This window comes from Panulirus ornatus, chromosome 27, assembly GCF_036320965.1.
Source record: "Panulirus ornatus isolate Po-2019 chromosome 27, ASM3632096v1, whole genome shotgun sequence".
In the NCBI taxonomy this organism is placed as follows: Eukaryota; Metazoa; Arthropoda; class Malacostraca; order Decapoda; family Palinuridae; genus Panulirus; species Panulirus ornatus.
Genome location: NC_092250.1, coordinates 2664527 through 2684358, shown reverse-complemented (window position 1 = coordinate 2684358; position 19832 = coordinate 2664527). Strand labels below are relative to the sequence as shown.

The following is a 19832-nucleotide window of genomic DNA, read 5'->3' as shown; positions in this document are numbered from 1 at the left end:
ACAACATGTATCAACAAGGCCTCCGTTCACAACACACTGAAGACACTAGACACTTGACCGCCCCTCCCCCAACCCATGAGGTCCCTAACCAGTGGACGTGGCTGGCTTCTTGGGCGCTGCTGGGTCCCCGTGAGACAGGAAGGTAAGATACATCATGTATATATATACATATCTAAATATACATATAAATTTTACCATCCGGATATAAGAAAATAAGTGTATAGGGAAATCAGGTTTATTCCCAGCATCTAAACTACATCAGAAGTCATTTTTGTTCCTCTTTTTTTTTGTTTGTTGTTAGTCATGAAAACACAGCGAAGTATATACAAAATTCTTAATTTTACGAAAACAGTGACAGAATCCTCCACTACCGACGTACGGGCTCTTAACATCACTCTACCCACATCCCGTCTTCTCCTCCTTCCCTCAGCAAGCCCCGGCCGTTCCCGTCCCTGGCTCTGGTAACAACGTCTCTCTCTCTCTCTCTCTCTCTCTCTCTCTCTCTCTCTCTCTCTCTCTCTCTCTCTCTCTCTCTCCCAGGAAATCAAAGAACTAAGCTAAGCTCCCTCGCTCTGATTAGAGGCAACATCCCCCCCCCCACACACACCCCAATCCCCCCTTTTTTCTCCCATCAGCGTTTCGGAAATCCTCTTCAAAAACACCCGTTCTCCACCTTCCCACCCCCCACCATACTCGGCAGAGAGAGAGAGAGAGAGAGAGAGAGAGAGAGAGAGAGAGAGAGAGAGAGAGAGAGAGTCGTGGTCGTGGTCGTCAGCAGTTGAGGAGCCTCTGGCACAGGAAGGCCCTCCTCCTGCCGCAGGCGTAGTCGTCCAGGGACGGGGGGTGGTCGTCGTCGCTGGTCCTTCTCCTCCTGACGAGGGCCAGGCAGTCCTGCTCCTCCCCCTGCCGGCTGTAGTTGCTGGGCTGGCCCGCCCTCCACTCGCCCCGACCCACGGCCTCGCCCGTGAGCCACCTCCACTCGCCCTCCGCCTCCCCGTCGGAGCCCCCGATCCAGCAGCGTTGGTAGTCGCCGGCTGCGGACGGTACGACAAACTGACGCTCAGACGACCTGGCACGACCCGCTGTGTGTGTGGGGGGGGCGGCGCCCCTGGACGACTCAGTGGTCGTGGGTGGGGTGGGGTAGGAGCGCACGCAAGGGTGGCGTGGTGAGGGAGTGGCTAGCTAAGGGGAGGGAGGGACTCTAAACGAGCAGTGAGGGAGGAGGGAGAGAGAGAGAGGGAGAGAGCTATGAATCACCAATGAGGGAGAGGAGACAAGGGGTGAACTACCAATTAGAAAAGGTTGGATCTTTAAATACCAATCATGGCCATATTATCTTTGTAACTAACCAGTTTAGGATAGCGAGAGGACTGGACCCATTGGCTCGTGAGTGGCACAGCTTGTAACTAACAATTAAGGTCTGTACAATGATGTAAACTACCAATTAGGATCGGAGAGAAGAATGAACTACTTGTTAAGATAGCTAGGAACTACCCATCACCATCTGTACACATACACACATGTAAACACTACTAGTAAGGGAGAGACGTAGATGTATACTATCAGACTACGTGTATACTCTACATGTAAACTGGTAACACACTACACCTACACAAAAATAAAGTACCAGGTTTACTCCTATGACACGCACGGACCCACCACGCACAGGCCACCACGCACACGGACCCACCAAGTACAGGCCACCACACGCACGGACCCATCAAACACAGGCCACCACATACACGGACCCACCACGCACAGGCCACCACGCACACGGACCCATCAAGCACAGGCCACCACGCAGACAGGAGCGTCACCAGACATGGTGTATACTCACGCAGGGTCAGAAGGAAGTTGGCCAGACCCCTGATGTACCTCGGGCGGGCCAGCTGGGCGTCCATGTTCTCGCAGGCGGCCTTAGCGTCGTGCCAGCTAAGTTTGACCTCATGGCTCAGGTAGAAGCACTGACCCCCGTACGCGAAGAAGGGCTGGACGCACCCGCCCACTGGAGGGAGAGCAGGGAGGGTGAGCCAGGCGAGTGGAGGGAGGGAGGGGTTGGTGGAGTGATAGTGGGAGGGAGGGAATGGATGGCTATTTAACGTAAGGGAGAGATGATGTGATTATTATACGAAAGTGCACTTGGGAACTTATCGTGTTTCATTTTCCCCGTGGACTCATAGGAATATATATATATATATATATATATATATATATATATATATATATATATATATATATATATATATATATATATAGGGTACCTTTATCATCCATACTGCTCTAACACCTACAACATTCGTCCCTGTTACTACCACAACCACTGCTACATCCATAACTTATAACTACGTATACATATACGTTTGTTTGTATGCATGTATGTGCATGCATTACATGTATGCATTCCTGTGTATGTAGTCAGCCCTGATTTTGTATCTGCTACAACTACTATTAACTACCATCACTACAACTGTTGTAACTATTACTTAACTACCACGAATGTCTACTAACTGCTACTACTATTTTCATTCAACTTCTTCACTACCATCATACTCTAACTACTAATATAGTACCTACCACTAATACCTACTAACAACTACAACTACTAGCAATAATAATCACTACAACATCTGCATAGTAACCACTAGTACAACTACTTACGTATACTATCTATTGCCTTACTGCTGCCACCTACCTACATCTAACAACACCCACTACTACTACTACTACTACTACTACTACTACTACTACTACTACTACTACTACCACTACTACTACTACCACTACAACTAGCGATGTAGTACTTACAGTGACGGTGTGGGTGGTAGCCGAGCGTGTCCAGTAGCCGATCCCGTAACACCTGCAGGTTGGCCTTGTGACGCCCCAGCTCCCGTAACATGGCCTCCAGCACCGCCCCCGTCACACCTGGGGGGCACGGGAGACGTCAGGAGAGGGGGGGAGGGGGTCACGAACGAGGGGATGGGGGGAGGGGGTAGCGTCACGAACGAGGGGATGGGGGGAGGGAAGGTGGAGTAGGGACGCTGAACGCAGTTGGAAAGGAAAGAAAACGGGGCACTGAACGCGTAGGAAGTACTTTAAGAGGGAAAGTGACACGTGGTAAGTAGTCAGGACTGAACACGGACAGTAAAGACGGGAGGGGGGTGGGGGGGGGGGGCGCACACACAGAGACAGGAACATTAAACGGCGATCAGACAGAGGTGATGACGGTAATTCATACGGTGTAGAACAGAAGATGGGAGGCGGGAAGTTGGTGGTACATGTACAGCTGTTCCTGAACACCACACGTTAAAACGTACACAAAATAACGGCCCCCACGTACATGGACGTGAGTTTAAATAAACATTTAAATAAAAACGTTCACCAAAAATACCACAAAACGCTAGGAAATAACGCGTGACACGTTACTAGATCACACACACACACACACACACACACACATATACACAGACACACACACACACACACACACACATACACACACACACACACACACACATACTTCTCTCTCGGCCCAGATATGTACATGGCTCTACGACGCGAGATATGTCCAGGAGGTTCATCATTATCAAGTGGGGGTCAGGAGGGGGAATGTGTCCCCCCAACCCCTTCCTTAAGGCTCTGCTGGTGTCTAGGGAGAGAGAGAGAGAATACCACTGGGGAGAAAAAGAATGCCACTGGGGAGAAAGAGTAATGCCACACTTGGTAATTGCAAACATTACGTTCGTCCACTGGTGTGGGTGATGCACGACCCTCCCTGTCGTCCTCGCTCACCCACACCGACATGTGTGTGTGTGTGTGTGTGTGTGTGTGTGTGTGTGTGTGTGTGTGTGTGTGTAATGAAGAAGGGGGAGGGAAGGGAAGGGGTGAAACAAAGAAAATGAGTGAGAAAAGAAGGGAAAAAAGAAGAAGAGGGGAAGAGGAAGAGAAAAGGGGGAGAAAGTGAAAGACGAGAGAAGACAAAGGAGAAAGAGAGAGAGAGAGAGAGAGAGAGAGAGAGAGAGAGAGAGAGAGAGAGAGAGAGAGAGAGAGAGAGAGAGAGAGAGAGAGAGAGAGATGGTAACCGCCCATCCTGTTGTTGACGTCTTGGTTCAACGCATAATCGTCTTATAACCAAACCCATTTTCCTTTGTGTAGAAATTCCGAAGCGATTGTCACACTGTGGGCTATCATGCGCGCGCGCGCACACACACACACACCTGTGGGGCAGGGAGGAGCGCGCGTCTAAATCACTTCTTGTAGGGAACCACAGAACGTGTTCATCCAACATGAGTGTGGACAGGAAGGAGGCTGGCAACCGTAGGACACACGTACACACACCTACCTACTTACCTACACACACACACACCTACCTACCTACCTACATACACACACACACACCTACCTACCTACCTACACACATACACATCTACCTACCTACCTACACACATACACATCCATCTACCTACCTACACACATACACACCTACCTGCTTACCTACACACATACAAACCTACCTACCTACCTACACACACACCTACCTACCTACACACACACACACACATACCTACCTACCTACACACGTACACACCTACCTACTTATCTACACACACACACACCTACCTATTTACCTACACACACACACCTACCTACTTACCTATACACACACACACACACACACACCTACTTACCTACCTACACACACACACACACACACCTACGAGTCCAGTAGCCACTACGAAATTTCCCTGGACATCACCAATACGCAGGAACAACCAAGTGTTATGAAGTGGACGAGTGCACAACCACGACGGCACAAGTAATTAACCCTCCACTGCCCCGTTTTCTACAAGACGACCCATTTTCCCCTCCAGCCTACACTACACCCAGATCTGCAGTGTATGAGAACAGTAAACCACCATCAAGAGATTCAAGTCCCTTGCAAAAGAAAAAACATTATGACCGAACCACGTTGATCAATACGCGTGTCTACAGTGCCCCTGGATGGGCAAGGCGATGCGCTGCGCAGCCCCCGAGGATCAAGATAAGATTAGATAAGAACTGGCTTTAAAAAAAGAAAGAAAAAGAGGTCAAGGTTCATAGGAGGGTTCAACTGAGCCAAGGTTCATGGGTGCGACACCCAGTCGTGTGTGGGTCCTGGCGACCCACACACGCACGGGGTACGTATGATTATTAATTGATCCCGCTCTGCCCTTAGGGCCGCGGGTGATTAACGAGAGAGAGAGAGAGAGCATGGGAACCCAGAGCAGGCGTCCGGCCCACATAAATTCCTGTCTCCCTTTTGGCGCGCAACAAACTGGCCAACGCCCCCCCAGGGCTGCTGTCTCGTTCACCACGCTCCTCCCATCTGGGAGCCGAGACATTAAGGTCTCCCTCCATGACAACAGGCTGCAGGAAGGTGTGTGTGTGTGTGTGTGTGTGTGTGTGTGTGTGTGTGTAGCTAGACTAAGCAATACTGGGGAAGCCAACTGCGTCCCTTGATTACTGTGTGGCGGCCGTTGACAACTCGAGGGTGGGCCGTTTTGATAACTGTATCTTCTCCTACACGTCGAAGCATTTGGAAACTCTCTACCTTCTCATGTCTTTCCCAGTAACTATGACCTGGCATAGTACAAAAGAAAGGCTCTTCCCTTCCCTGTACATTTCGTGAATACTTTCCCTTTTCTCTTCTTCTTCTTCCCTTTCATTAACCTCTTTATATTCCAGTTAAGGCCCGGCCTTGATGTGGACTTTGGTCTGTGACTGGAGCCTCCAGCGTATGGGGAATAAAAAGTATGAAAATACTATGCATGCAGACAATTCTATGTATGCGTGGTCACCCATATGTACATATGGATAAATTCATAAGTTTTATATACATATATTTGTGACGATACATTTCGACTGGGTCCAAACAGTGAATGCATATATACCTTTTTCCCTGTTTGTATACATGGGTAAACTTATACGTAGGCTAATACACATCAACATATTGTAGTGTGAGTGTGTATATCCATGTATTCATACATCACTACAGCATTCCCATGGTCCTATCTCGCTTATAACATGCTTCTCCCGGTAAAATATAAACCCAGACACATATACATGCAACTAACATATTTTTCCTCTCTTTCTAAACTCTGCAGAAACTTTCTTGCAACATAATAATAACAGCATACTGGTGGCCTTTATCAACACAAGAGATCATTTACTCCAACATCACTTCGTGAAAAGAGAATATAGAGATTTATGAATCTACGAGATAAGAGAATGAACCCATGTTATCATACATCACATTGTCTTTAAGGATGATATTTGAACAGTACAGTCACGGTAGTTTGGGAATTACCCAGTGGGACATTTAGAGATAACAAGCGTTTAAAACGCCGGCAAGATAACACTGATAAGAGACGAGGCGTTCTAGAGGGAATGGCATTTGATAACAATGCGTATGGATCAAGAGGGACTCATGTTAAGCACTGTAGCACGATGGTATACGACCCTTGAACACGACGGTACGACCCTTGCGCACGACCATCATACCCAACCGTACCGTCGTGCTCAAGGGTCGTGCCGTCGTATTCAAGGGTCCTACCGTTGTGTTCAAGGGTCGTATACCGTCGTGTTCAAGGGTCGTACCGTCGTGCTCAAGGGTCGTACCGTCGTGTTCAAAGGTCGTACCGTCGTGTTCAAGGGTCGTACCGTAATCTAATGCCAAAAAGGACGCCCCTTATTCAATAAGATCCACGTCCTCACAATACGGCCTTTGGGCTGCAACACACACACACACAAACACAATCATTCCAGTCTGGTCGTTTACGGTGACCCCATTCAAGAGGTCACCTAACTCGAGGTCATCCGCTAGGCCCATCCTGCCGGAGGGGGGTCAACACCTGGCGATGATGACCCATCTTACCTCCAGAGGTCTGTCCTCTGAGCCGACGGCGCACCGCGGCCTCCTGCACGCCCAAGGACGACTCCAGCAGGAGGTAGAAGCCGCTCCTCCTGCTGCTGCTGCTGCTGCTGCTGCACTTCTTGGGGTCGTCTGCTTCGTCAGCGCCGCCTGCGGGAGGAGAAGCTACCCTCAGCATCAGTGGGGTCACGGGAGATGGACGAGGAGGAGGAGGAGGAGGAGGAGGAGGAGGAGGGAGGTTGGGTGGCATTGTAGCCTTGATTCACACCATTCATCACCGTCACCGTCACACCACGTCACCGATCCGTCACACCACGTCACCGATCCGTCAAGAAGTCTTTTATGTAATCGATGGTATAGGATTGAGAAGGGGAAGAGGGGGGGAGGTGACTGCCTGCGAATACCTAGTGTGTGTGTGTGTGTGTGTGTGTGTGTGTGTGGGAGGGGGGGGTGAAGGGCGCCCTGTGTCCAGGGAGGGAGTGTGGTGGTAACCGAGTGATGTGGTGTGACACGTCACATGTCGTCACACGTATTGTCCCGTTCCTGTGAACGTGATGGTGGAGTCGTCCGCACCACAAGGGACATTCACACTGTACAGTGTGGTGGCTCACTGTAAATATGTACTTATATATACACACACACACACATACACATACATAAACCTTCAACGTATAGGCATATGGAGTCTCGTGGGGTAATATCTATTCACAAGCTACAATTTGAATCTAATATCTAAGGTCCCTATCTATGTATGTCTAGCACATACAAGTCATTATCACCACTCAGGTGTTACAGAACCAAACACTTACAGACTCACAACACAAACTGATCCTTAAAAGTTTTCCATTAACTTACAACACTGTCGCCTGCTTTCAGTCAGGCCTCGAAGAAAAGTTTGGAAGAAATTCAATAGGGGGGAAAAATATTTCCTTTTTAACCTGTTGGCATATTTCTTCATCCTTTCGAGATGAATTGTACAAGAAAATAGGTCCCGATTACTTAGCTTGTAAATGTTATCATAAAAAAGAAATCTGTTGACCCTAAACGTTTTTCATGTGGCGTCAAAGATCGTAAGTCATACACACACAAGTCGTGACATTTCGTTCTCCTGGAACTCTAGAATAAAATCTTCACTTCTAATTTAGTGGTTTCGTAAATATAAACCAAGGCAAAATATCTAGAAAACAGAGTAATGTTGGGGAACTGGCGAACTTAAAAACAAACAAACAGGGACGGTAGGTGGCGAGTCTTAAAGAAAAAAGGACAAAGGAAAATGATCAAATTAACAAAAACAAAAAAACAAAAAATACAAAGTTTTTAAAGAGAAAAAATACGGATATGCAAATACCGTGGTTAAATACCGCGTTTATTTTGAATCTGTTCAGCAAAATCTGTAATGTGGGAGGGAAGTCTTGAGGAAAACAGAAAGGAAAATGACAAGCGGACGATGATGGTGGTGGTGAGGGAAACATCTATAGAAAACGTGTTGTCTGAACACTAGATTATACACTAAATACGGAGGGGACTCACAGAGTGGGGACTCATGATAAGTCGTACATGATAAAGGTAATTAATTTATTTACCTGTCGGTCTACGGCGGTGGAGCGCGCGTTGCAGTTTCTGGTTAATGTGGTTGATCTGGTCGAGGTTGGAGGCCAGGAGTCGGGCCTGGAACTGGTCGTCTTCAACCATGGTGGTCGTCCAGTTGGCGACGGCCAGGGGCTTCGAGTCGACCAGCAGCAGCAGGAGGCTTGGGAGGAGAAGCGGGTTCTGCAGGAGGAGAGCGCCCCCACCCAGGTCTGCCGAGTGCGAGGGGTGATTCTGGACGAAGGGGCTCTGGGCGAAGAGGTTCCGGAGCAGGTCGAGTTGTGTGGCGGGGTCCTGCTGCGTGTAGGGGTAGTGAGCATACACGTCCTGCACGTGGGCTGGCGGAGGAGGAGGAGGAGGAGGAGCCTCCATGACACCTGGTACGTCTTCCTCCTTATTAAACTGTCATCTCACTCCTTCTCCAGGAGGATCTGTAGGACGCCAAGTGGCTCCCAAGTTTGGTGGCGTCCACAAGCAACCTAAAAAGGCCGCTTTGTGCCCCTAAAGAACTGACACAACACTAGAAGGTCTGGGCCACTTGCAGATGGCCGGCAAACACTGCTGACGCTGCAGTCAACTTGTAGAAACCCCTCAAGAAACTGTAGGTCTCGGGTCGCCCTCTTGGCAATGTACACCAAAACCTCGGAACGACTTGTACTGTACCTCAGAAAGCTACACGAATGTGTCGAAGGCTTGTAGTACCTGCAAGAAGCTCCGGGAAGCTTGTAAAAAGGACAGGGTGACCACCTGTAGCGGCTCTGGGAAAAAGCTTCGAAGAGGCAGAGTCGAACCCAACCGTTTAAAACCTCGTCTGCCTTGACGTGAAGACCGGCGCTGCATGTAGAAAGCCCTAGCTAACTCCTACAAGGTCTGGCTAAGTGTAGGAGCCTCTGGTAGCTTGTAGAAGGACTTGACTGCCTGTGGAGGACCTCGACGACCCTTGGAAGGTCTGGGCCAACTGTAAGAGCCCTCTGACAGCTTGTAGAAGAGCCTGACCACCTGTCAAACCCCTTGGGCGACGCTGAGAAGGCCCCAGTGTGGGGGCCTCCTGTACCTTGAAGAACGACTCGACTGTCAACTGTATTAAGGTCCAGCCGAGGTCTGTGCGGCCTCAGGGTCGCTGGGGGACGGAGTGGAGGACGTGTCCAGCCTCCACAGGACCTGCAGAGTAGGGAGGGTCAGTCACAGTGGCAGGGAAGGGAGGAAGGGGGTGCCGGCGGAGGGTTAGTGGCGTGTCCTGTACTGTGGTGGTGGGGAAGGGACACTGGCCAGGCTACAGTAAGGGGTCGCAACCAACCCACACCCCTCACTCACTCGGTACAACCAGGGGCGAGGAGGGGGTCTTACACACACACACACACACACACACACACGCACACACACACACGTGTACACAAATCTTGCTTCATGACACAAAGTTCCCAGCACCCCCTCCCCCCTCCTTCACCCCTCCCCCTTTTTATATACACAGTACACATGACCCACACCCCCCCTCTCCCCCCTCAATCAACCCACTGTTTAAAAGGCCAATCAGTACGCTTGCTGTGGGGGGGGGGAGGGGGGAAACGGAGGAGAATGGGGGGTGGGGTGTCCAAGGCTAGGGTACAACATCATGACCGAGTGTAGGGGGTGGAGGGGTACAGAATACGACTACAGGATATTACAGCACCATGCTAGATACAGACAACCCCCCCCCCCCCCCTACCACGTCATCAACGTATGTACTTACAGAAGAATCACCAGCCAGGTGTACATGTGTACGTGTGTGTGTGTGTGTGTGTGTGTGTGTGCGCGCAAACAGGGAGGAACAAAGACGAGAAACAGAGAGAGAGAGAGAGAGAGAGAGAGAGAGAGAGAGAGAGAGAGAGAGAGAGAGCAGACAACGCTGTGTTATTGGGGGTGTAGGGGGGGAGGGGGATGATAAATAGCTGGAATGGAAAGAAGATGGGAAGACAGAGACGAGCAGAAGTGGAAAGGAGAAGGAGGAGGAGGAAGAGGAGGAGGAAGAAAAGGAGAAGGAGGAGGAGGAAAAGGAGGAGGAGGAGGAGGAAAAGAAGGAGGAAAAGAAGGAGGAGGAGGAAATGGAGGAGGAAGGGGAGGAGGCGTTGCGTCGGGGAGTGGGGGAGGGGGGGGGGGGGTGGCAGGAAGGGCAAGAGCCAGCCGCTGGCAGTCATGTAGTACCATGACACAACACAACACAAGTTCCCAAGTGCACTTTCGTGTCATAATCACATCATCATCAGGGGAGACACAAGGGAAAAATATTACAGTCAGTTGATATACAACGAAGAGACGTAGCTAGGAATAGACTTGATCACGCGCTCAATTGTGATCCTTTCTAATATGTATGTATGTATGTATGTATATATGTATGTATGTATGTATGTATGTATGTATATATGTATGTATGTATGTATACGGGACAGTAACAGAGCACCGCTCTCTCTCTCTCTCTCTCTCTTATCCAAGCGATATCGGAAGTTATCACAAACAGGAATTAGCGTGGTGCAAACAGATAAACAAACATATGAAGGAGACATAGATGGAAGGTGTATATCATATAAATAAGACGAATCTCAAGCCAATTATATCTTTAAGAGAATCTCTATGGTCTCTTAATAACTGATCCTTTAGTTATCATTTAATTATCTGAGAGTAAGCGAAGACTGCAAGTTATGTTGCTCCAATAATCCATGAATAATACGGTAAATACTACGGTAAATCACTGTTTAATTAGTCAAAACTCTAATTGGAGATAAGATTACCTACTCAGCCTCTTCTAACCACGAACAAGTGACTGTGGTTTCTGCAGGAATGAATCTTGTCTTGATCAACCATTTCTTCAATGATCTATACACGTACATGTGTGATACAGAGATAGCATTATCTCCACCACACAGACTTCGGAAAGGCTTTATGGCGTCCAACTGACAAGACTGCTGGCGAGATGAGGTCTTTCGACACAGATTATGTAGTACACACAGCTGTGGTACAGTGTGGCTGTACAACAGATTCAAACCCAAGATGAGTGTCACATAGACAAACCATTCCAAATCAAAATGTACGTCAGGGCGACCAGCGGTACACTCTGGCCTCTACCTATTTCCAGAGAGAACCAATACGAGCATTGTAAGACACGCAGTCCTTCACCCCATCATCAAATCACTTCCCCAATTCCTAAACTGGAAAACTTTGCTCAAATCGAAATAGCAAACATGATATAGTATCGTTGAAGATCATAAGTGTTCAAATCTAACATACAGAAGAACGGAGTATACCATTACAAACGAGCAAGTTACCACAAGGCCCAGATGAGAGAGAGAGAGAGAGGGAGAGAGAGAGAGAGAGAGAGAGAGAGAGAGAGAGAGAGAGAGAGAGAGAGAGAGAGAGAGAGAGAGAGAGAGAGAGAGAGAGAGAGAATGGAAAAACCCTCCAGTCTGTGGGAGGTGGGTGTGTGCGCTCCGTTCATCATGTGACTGTAAGGTTCCTTTGCACTGCGCTAACACTGATAGGGCTCGGGTCTGTCCTCCGTGGGACGCTGGCATTCCCCGTCGTGTGGGACGCAACACACACACACACACACACACACACACACACACACACGTACGTCCGTCCTCCCTCCACGGACCCTTGGCCCACCGTCAGTTCTAGCTCCACCACACCACACCGCACCGCATCGCACCACCACGTCCTACGGAACCCACGCCCCTCCAAGCCACCGACGACGTACACACACACACACACACACACACACACACACACACACAGCCGCACGGCAGACGGAGCGACGAGTGAGACCTCTTCGCGTACGGACGCGTCCGGGCGCTTTCCGTGCCAGACTTGGGGTCAACGTCGAGGACAATCCCAAGTGGGACTCGAAGGGCGAGAGATTATTCCCTGTGCCCCCCCCCCCCCGACCACGCCAGGTTCGAGGTGTAACCCCCCCCCCCCCCACGACCTCCTGCCCCACAAGCACCTGTCGGTCCTCATCCTTGACTCTGAGGTCGACCTTCACCCTTGCACCGGTCTACGTTCTAATCCTCGACCATTCCAGTCGCTCATCTTCCTCGAGCGGGGCCGAATCGTAGGTCAGCCTCAACATGGCGGCTTCGGGGGCCGACCCGAACCTCCAGCTGACGCACCAGCTGTTGGGGAACCCGGTCCTCCAGTACCAGCTGTTGATGCATAGCCTCATCTTGCCCCTCCTGACGCGGACGACACCGGCTCCCTCACCTGCAGGAGGAGGAGGAAGAGGTGCGTCGTCGTCTCCTGAGGGAGGCGCAGCGGCGGAAGGGGAGGACCACCTGCGCATGGCCGTGCTGGCCAACCAGCTGGCCGTCACCCAACTGAACCAGCTGGTGATGGACCTCATGGGCGACACTAACAGTAAAGACAGAGGTAAGCAAAGGGTCTGTTGGTCTTCTGTTGTTGTGGGTGGAAAGGAGGAGCGAGTTCTCCTGTTGGGGTCGAGTGGAAGAACCGTTGTTTATACAACCCCACAACCCCCCTCGTTAGTGGTGGCAGTGTAGTTGTTGTTTATACAACCCCACAACTCCCCTCGTAATTGGTGGCAGTGTTTCAAGTGTTGGCAGTACTGATACTGCTGTAAGTAGTTGTATAGCTTTGATTGTTGGCAGTGACGGTAGGAAGTGGTGGTAGTGTTAGCTGCTGTTGGTTGGTGGCAGTGCTGGTAAGGTGGTGGTTGTGGTTGTGACTAAATATGCTGTTGGTGGCGGCTGTGATCTGCTGGCAGTGATGTTATAATCGTGGTTGTGGTAATCACAACTGTTGTGGCAGCAGGCAGCTGTTGAAGCTGACGCCGTTGTCAGAAGGGCAGCAACGATGCTGGTGGAAGACAGCATCATAAACAACCGAGAAACAACAGCAGTAATAATAACAACAACAACACCCCCCCACACCAGATGAAAACACAACAGATGGAGCAAGTCCAAAACACAGCCATCACACACAGCCATGCTGCCACCACAACCCCTCAACCCTTCGCTCGTGGCCCAGGTCACCCCACCACAGGGAGGCCAGAGGTGGGCCTCCCACCACACAAACACGACCATCTACAACCCACTCACGAAACAACCAGTAAATCCGACGTCGACCCAACTACAACATTTTCCACCCTCGTCCTGGTATCATTAACCCCACCCCCCTCCTACCTCGTCAACAACCCCCGTAAACCATCCTCCCCAAACGACCATTTAAGAGACACCGTCTGCATTTCAGGAGAGGCCACATATCCTGCGGGCGAAGGAGAGAAGGAGAGGAACCACCAGGAGGAACACCAAGCGGCCCTGGAGTACCAGAAGAAGTTGCTGCACCTCCTGAAGGAGGGGTTCACCGCCGTCCACACCGAGATGACCGGCGCGAAGGACCTGCTCAACGCTGTCCTGGACGCCACTCTCGCCGGGCAAGGTGGGCGAGGGGCGCCGCAGACCCAGGGAGGGACAGGTCCTGCTGGGGAGAGGAACAGTGTAGGATGGGGGAACTAATAAGGGATTAAGGATGGAAGAGGAAGAGGAGGAGGAGGAGGAGGAGGAGGAGGAGGAGGAGGAGGAGGAAGAGGAAGAGGAAGAGGAGGAGGAGGAGGAGGAGGAACCTCTGAATGACCTATAGAAGGGTAGGGCATCTGGGATGGGGAATGGTAATGGAACGGGACGAGATGAGTGGGAGAGAAGGGAGAGGAAGAGGAGGCAGAGTGAGTGGGCCGCGGAATAGAGGGAACACCGGGATGGTGTCTGTGTGTGGGACAGTGTAAGGGGAGGGAAAGCTGCCAAGGTTGTGGAGCAGTGATGACTGAGGTGTGTGTGTGCATGTGTGTGTGTGTGTGTGCGTATGATGGGTTAAGCATGCGCTGCCTGGCTAGAGAGAGAGAGAGAGAGAGAGAGAGAGAGAGAGAGAGAGAGAGAGAGAGAGAGGTAAATCAACCATAATAGATGACAGAAAACGTACCGCGAGAGCGACACAGTTCTCCAGCGGCCAATATGGCCGACATGGGCTGGCTGGGCTTACTAAGTGAGCAAGCGGTGTTCCTCGTCCACAGACTCAATGATGGAGCTGCAGCGGCGGATGCTGAACACGGCCTCCGACGGATTCGCCAACAACACCGTCGACGTAACCCGGCTGCGTGATGACCTCCACGACCTGACCTCCAGCCACGCCGACCAGCTGGGAGGTAGGTGAGAGAGAGAGAGAGAGAGAGAGAGAGAGAGAGAGAAATATCTTGAGCAACAGAAGGAATTGTATGCGGCGGCATTTATGTATCTGGAGAAAGCATAGTGTAGGGTTCACTGAGATGCCTTGAGGAAGGTCTTAAGAACATGAAAAGTTGTTGACAGCATTGAAAAGTTTTCATCATGGGCGCGAGGCGTGTGTGCGAATAGGACGGGAGAAAAGGGAATGGTTCCCAGTGAAGGTCGGTCTCCAGCATGGGTGCGTGATACGACCATGGTTGTTTAATTTGTTTCCTGATGGGGGTGGTGAGGGGGATAAACGCAACCCTTGGAAAGAAGGGGGCGAGTATGCAGTCTGTTGGGATGAGAGGACCTGAGACGTGGGTCAGATGTTGTTTGCCGATGAGACAGTACTAGTGACTGATTCGGGTGAGAAACGGCAGAAGCAGGTGACTGAGTTTCGAAAAGTGTGTGAAAGGAGGAAGTTAAGAGTGAACGTAAATAAAAGCAAGGTTAGTAGGTTCAGCAAGGTAGAGGGATAGGTTAGCTAGGGTGTGAGGTGGAACGGAAAGAATCTGTAGCAATGAAGTGTTTTAGATACCTGGGAGAGGACATGGCAGCAAATGGAATCGTGAAAGCGAAAATGAGTCATAAGGTGGGTATGGGAGGCAAAGGTTCTGGAAGCAGTGAGGAATGTGTGGAAAGAGAGAACGTTATTTGGGAGGGTATAAATGTGAATATCTGACGGTACAGTATTCCGCACCATGTCATATGGATGCGAGGCATGGGCTATAAATAAAGATGTGCGAAGGAGAGTGGTGTTGGAAACATGTTTGTGGAAAATATGAGGTGTGAAGTGGTTGGATCAAGTAAACAATAAAGGCGTAAGAGAAATGTGTGGTAATAAACAGGATGTGATTGAGAGATCCAAAGAGAGGGTGCTGAAGTAATTCATACGTAAGGAGAGAATGGGTGAGTGAGGAAAGGTTGACAAAGAGGGTATATGTGTCAGAGGTAGAGGGAACAAGGAAAAGCGGGGGACCAAATTGGAGATGGAAGGATGGAGTGAATAAGATTTTGAGTGATCCGGGGTCTGAAAACGCAGAAGGGTGAAACGCGTGCACAGGATAGAATGAATTGGAACGATGTGGTATACCAGGGTCGACGTGCTGTAAATGGACAGAACCAGGGCATGTGAAGCGTCCGCGGTAAAACATGGAAATGTCTGTGGGGCCTGGATGTGCATGCAGTACACACGACAGCGAGAGAATGGACGTGAGCGAATGCGGTCCTTCGATAGTTCACTACCGCCTATTCATTTAACTGGAACAGTGGAGTTTGGGGGGGATGGGGAAATGAATCGACATCTCTAACACTTCTGTCACCCTCCCCTACAGAGTTCCAGGAAACCGTTCAAGCAGCGGCGGTCCAGACGACGAGGGCGCAGAGCGAGATGCTCAGAGGTGAGGTCATGTCAACCCAACCGGGGTCAGGTTAGGTCCCTAGGGCGCAAAGGTAAGAGCATCCCCAACTTCTTCCAGTCCTCCTCCTCCCTATTTCCCTCACAAGTATTTAAGCTTCCTTGTATCTGGAATCCTTTTTCATTTTACCCCATATTCAACTGTGGAGCAAACATATGTAAAAAAAAAAGATACAAAAAAAAATAACCTTGCATCACCAACATTTTATATTCAACTTTGGACATTACGTTACGACTACCCCCGACCAGATTCGACGGAGGCCCTGCTGGGGAAGGTGTCCACGGCAGTGTCGCAGGGCTTCGCCAACGTCAGCACCGACGTGGCCAGTCTGCGTGGGGAGGTGCACGACCTCAACGCCACCTACGCCAAACACTCGCAAGGTAAAAGAAAAATAAAAAAAAAAATGTCAGTCAGCCATCAGCAGTGTTGGTGTTGGCGTCTCGCCACTCGCATGTTTCCTTTTCACCAAACGTCGTGACGTAAGAGGGAGAGGAAATGCGTGATGCGTGTAGCTGTCACGGGGTGGGTGCTGGTCCTCTGACTACTTCATATCTCCTGATTCAGCCCAATGACACAATACGTCGCCCCCTGTATACCACATCTCTCCAATTTTCTCTATCCCAAGCACGCCTCTCACCCTATCGAATGTCCAGGACTACCCAACTTAAAAGCCTCCCTGCCACCCTCTCCCTTCACCACTCACCTCTCCCTTGCTCTTCCGGATCACAGAGGCGTTGGAGCTGACCCAAGTGACGGCTATGGGCCTCCTCAGGCTGCAGGCTGACGTCAACAACCTGACGGCGACGCTGGAGGAGGCTCTCGCGACCTTCATGAACATCACATCCGGCGTCAGGAAGGAGAAGGAGGAGGAGAAGGAGGAGGAGAAGGAGGAGGAGAAGGGAGCCAGCTGCTCTGACGCCGGGGAGGGTGAGTAAGAGGACATGTGCTGCAGGAGTACCCCGTCGCCAGGCCTCGTATATGACTTGAGATAAAGTAACAATCCTCTTCGCTCCGCTCCCTCCCTCCTCACCGTGGCTGCCTCTCCCACAGGCTGGCGGTGCCTAGACGGCTGGTTCCTCGTGGGGAAGGAATGCTTCCGCGCCAGCACCGACCGGCTGAAGCTCGGCTGGTACAAGGCCAGGGAGTCGTGCATGGACCTCGGGGGAGACCTTGCCGCTCCCGAAGACGTCCTGTCGCTCATCCTGGCCGTCAGGAAGCACCTCGGTGAGTCGACACACACACACACACACACACCGTTCGCTTCTGATGACATATTCGTTCGCTCCGTCCAGGTTGGAGTGGTGGTCTCTTTCGCATGGCCGGTTCTCTACCTCACTGGCTCAATCAGGCGCGTGGGGGTACGGTCTCAGCGAACCACGTAAAGTCGTCTGCGAGGGATGGTTCGGTTACTGTCAGTCCGCCGAGTGAGCGTGTGGTCCGTACGTATGAACGTGTCATCCGTTCGAGTCTTGTGGTCCCCGTTCGAAGGTCGACCGTGTTAAGTCTGAGTGGTCCGTTCGAGGGTCGAGTTCGTCGTATGGGTCGAGTGGTCCGTTTGAGGGTCGACCGTAAGGGTCGTGTGGTCCGTTCGAGAGTCTGAGTTCGTCGTATGTCACCGTGGTTCGTTCGAAGAGTCGAATGAAGCCCGGGTCGCGTGCGTGGTCCGTTCAAGAAGCATACGACAGAGGGATGTACCATCCGTCCAGCGCGTTGCTTCGGTCAGACTACGTACCATTCGGGTGGGTCTGTTTCGACCGGTCACACGGACCAGTCAATGGTCTATCATAAGGGACGCTGCTCTGCCCAGTCGCATCTCTTACGATGCACTGATACGACTGACTGGTCTTTGTCCAGTCGTGTGTTTTAAGACATTGGTGACGAATCAACTCTTCACCCCGGAGTCTGCTCTGGGGAGAAGGGGGGAGGGGGGAGGAGGAGGGAGGGGGCGTCAAACTTAAAAAGAAAAAAAAGAAATCTTGGTGCGAGACCTCAACGCTGAGACTACATGCGTCTCTTTCCAAGTTAAATCAAATTCTTTCACTACCACCACCACACACCACACACCACACTATCTTCACTATCACACGGAACTGTCATCTTCACTACCACCACACACCACACACCACACTATCTTCACTATCACACGGCACTGTCATCTTCACTACCACCACCACCACCACACACTATCATCACTATCACACGGCACTGTCATCTTCACTACCACCACCACACTATATCCTCCCCTCAGGTCAATTTTCTCCCCACCACCACCCAAACGCCCCATGTCAACACACGGCACCCATCACCGTGACACACTGACCTCACCTAACCTCCCACACTTCATCGTTCATCCGTACGTTAGAATCATCACCCATTATCATAACCTCCCCATTGTCATCATTACCAGGCCACTATCTCCCCGCCTGACCTGCCCACTCCTCCCCCAACCCCATCCCGGCACCAATAATCTCCCCTCTCCCCACTGGTCGGCAGGTAAGATCGTGGGAGGGATGTGGGTGGGCGGGGAGATGAACCTGGAGGAGATCTTTGAGTCTCCCCGCTCCGACACGGGTCCCGCCTACGACCTATTTGAAGACGTCTCTTGGAGGTGGATCTCGGGGAAGGGCGTGACCCACGGGTGGCTCCGCGGGCGGCCCCAGGGGCCCGCCGGGGTCAACACCTGCCTGACCCTGTCTGACCTGGGCCTGGACAACGCCTACTGTGAGCACACACTTCGGTTCCTCTGCCAGCGCGAGGCACTGCATGACGAGTGACGCCAACGCTAGTGCCACCGCCCCACTGTGGTGGTGTCTGGCGGGTCCTCAAAACCTCACAAAACCAGCCAAATAAAAACCTTCATTAAAACAACAACTGTTGTTTTTCTTATCTACAACCCGAGCGGCTGTCCCTTCGCCTCTCTCTCTCTCTCTCTCTCTCTCTCTCTCTATGCCACACACGGATCACAACCCGTCTGTTGTGCACGTATCCGTCCAGGCAGTCTGGCTGTCCTGTGGCTGATGCCTCCCACACATTGTGGGTCCGTGTGTAGGGAACAACCTCCACACACACACACACACACACACACACACACACACACATACACACATACACACACACATACACACACACACACACACACATTCGCTCGTCATACCAATTCTTTGCATTAATGGCCAGGCATTGGCAGGGTTGGGGAAGAGATTAAACGTGTGCTAACATTATATATGTCAAGTTTTATGAACACTTCAAAAATAATTCTTATGGCCATCGACCCAGAACCTGTACTGCACATGTCACGTAACGACCACATGACCCCTGTCTTTGGCTATGGATAGACGCCATGGCTAGACTCATTAGTATCTACATCATAAAGATACTATGGATACTTGAGAAAGATACAGACATTACGACACCATGCCTCTGGTCCAGCTTTATCTAAGTCCCACATGATATACTCTACCCCAAATATAAGATCCTCATAATGCAACTATCAAAATATTTATATAAAAAAAAAAATTCCTTTTGGCCATTTTTTTTTGCCTCTCGAATGCTTAATGAGATTGAATTACCAGCAAAGGATCCCTTAATTGCTCTCATTATGCACAGCTCCCGAGTTTGAATGATTTTTTACCAATAGAAATAGCGTAATCCCCCACCCCCCCACCTCCCGTT

The 19832-nt window shown here is 50.8% G+C and overlaps 2 protein-coding genes across 13 annotated transcripts in view; one reads left to right on the top strand and one right to left on the bottom strand.

Annotated features, from left to right (window-relative positions):
• The window catches only part of LOC139757534 (uncharacterized), a 199707-nt gene that overhangs the window by 143420 nt on the left and 36455 nt on the right, over positions 1-19832 (bottom strand). For 11 of the 12 annotated variants that reach the window (XR_011714657.1, XR_011714650.1, XR_011714653.1 and 8 more), the window contains exons 1-4: positions 8491-9792; positions 6911-7057; positions 2806-2922; positions 1838-2005 (exon numbers count right to left, since the gene is read on the bottom strand). Coding sequence is in view for 1 of the 12 variants with exons in the window: in XM_071678092.1 (XP_071534193.1) it covers positions 772-1034; positions 1838-2005; positions 2806-2922; positions 6911-7057; positions 8491-8866 (1071 nt within the window). In the remaining 11 variants the exon portion in view is untranslated. Of the gene's footprint in view, positions 1-221; positions 1035-1837; positions 2006-2805; positions 2923-6910; positions 7058-8490; positions 9793-19832 lie in introns of those variants that run through there. The other variant, XM_071678092.1, reaches the window with a different exon arrangement.
• Positions 12248-19031, top strand: LOC139757531 (uncharacterized). The gene is made up of 8 exons (XM_071678086.1): positions 12248-12892; positions 13733-13921; positions 14550-14681; positions 16077-16142; positions 16409-16540; positions 16890-17087; positions 17211-17384; positions 18654-19031. Exons 1-8 carry the CDS (start codon positions 12595-12597, stop codon positions 18932-18934), a joined length of 1470 nt encoding a protein of 489 aa, XP_071534187.1. The 5' UTR covers positions 12248-12594; the 3' UTR covers positions 18935-19031.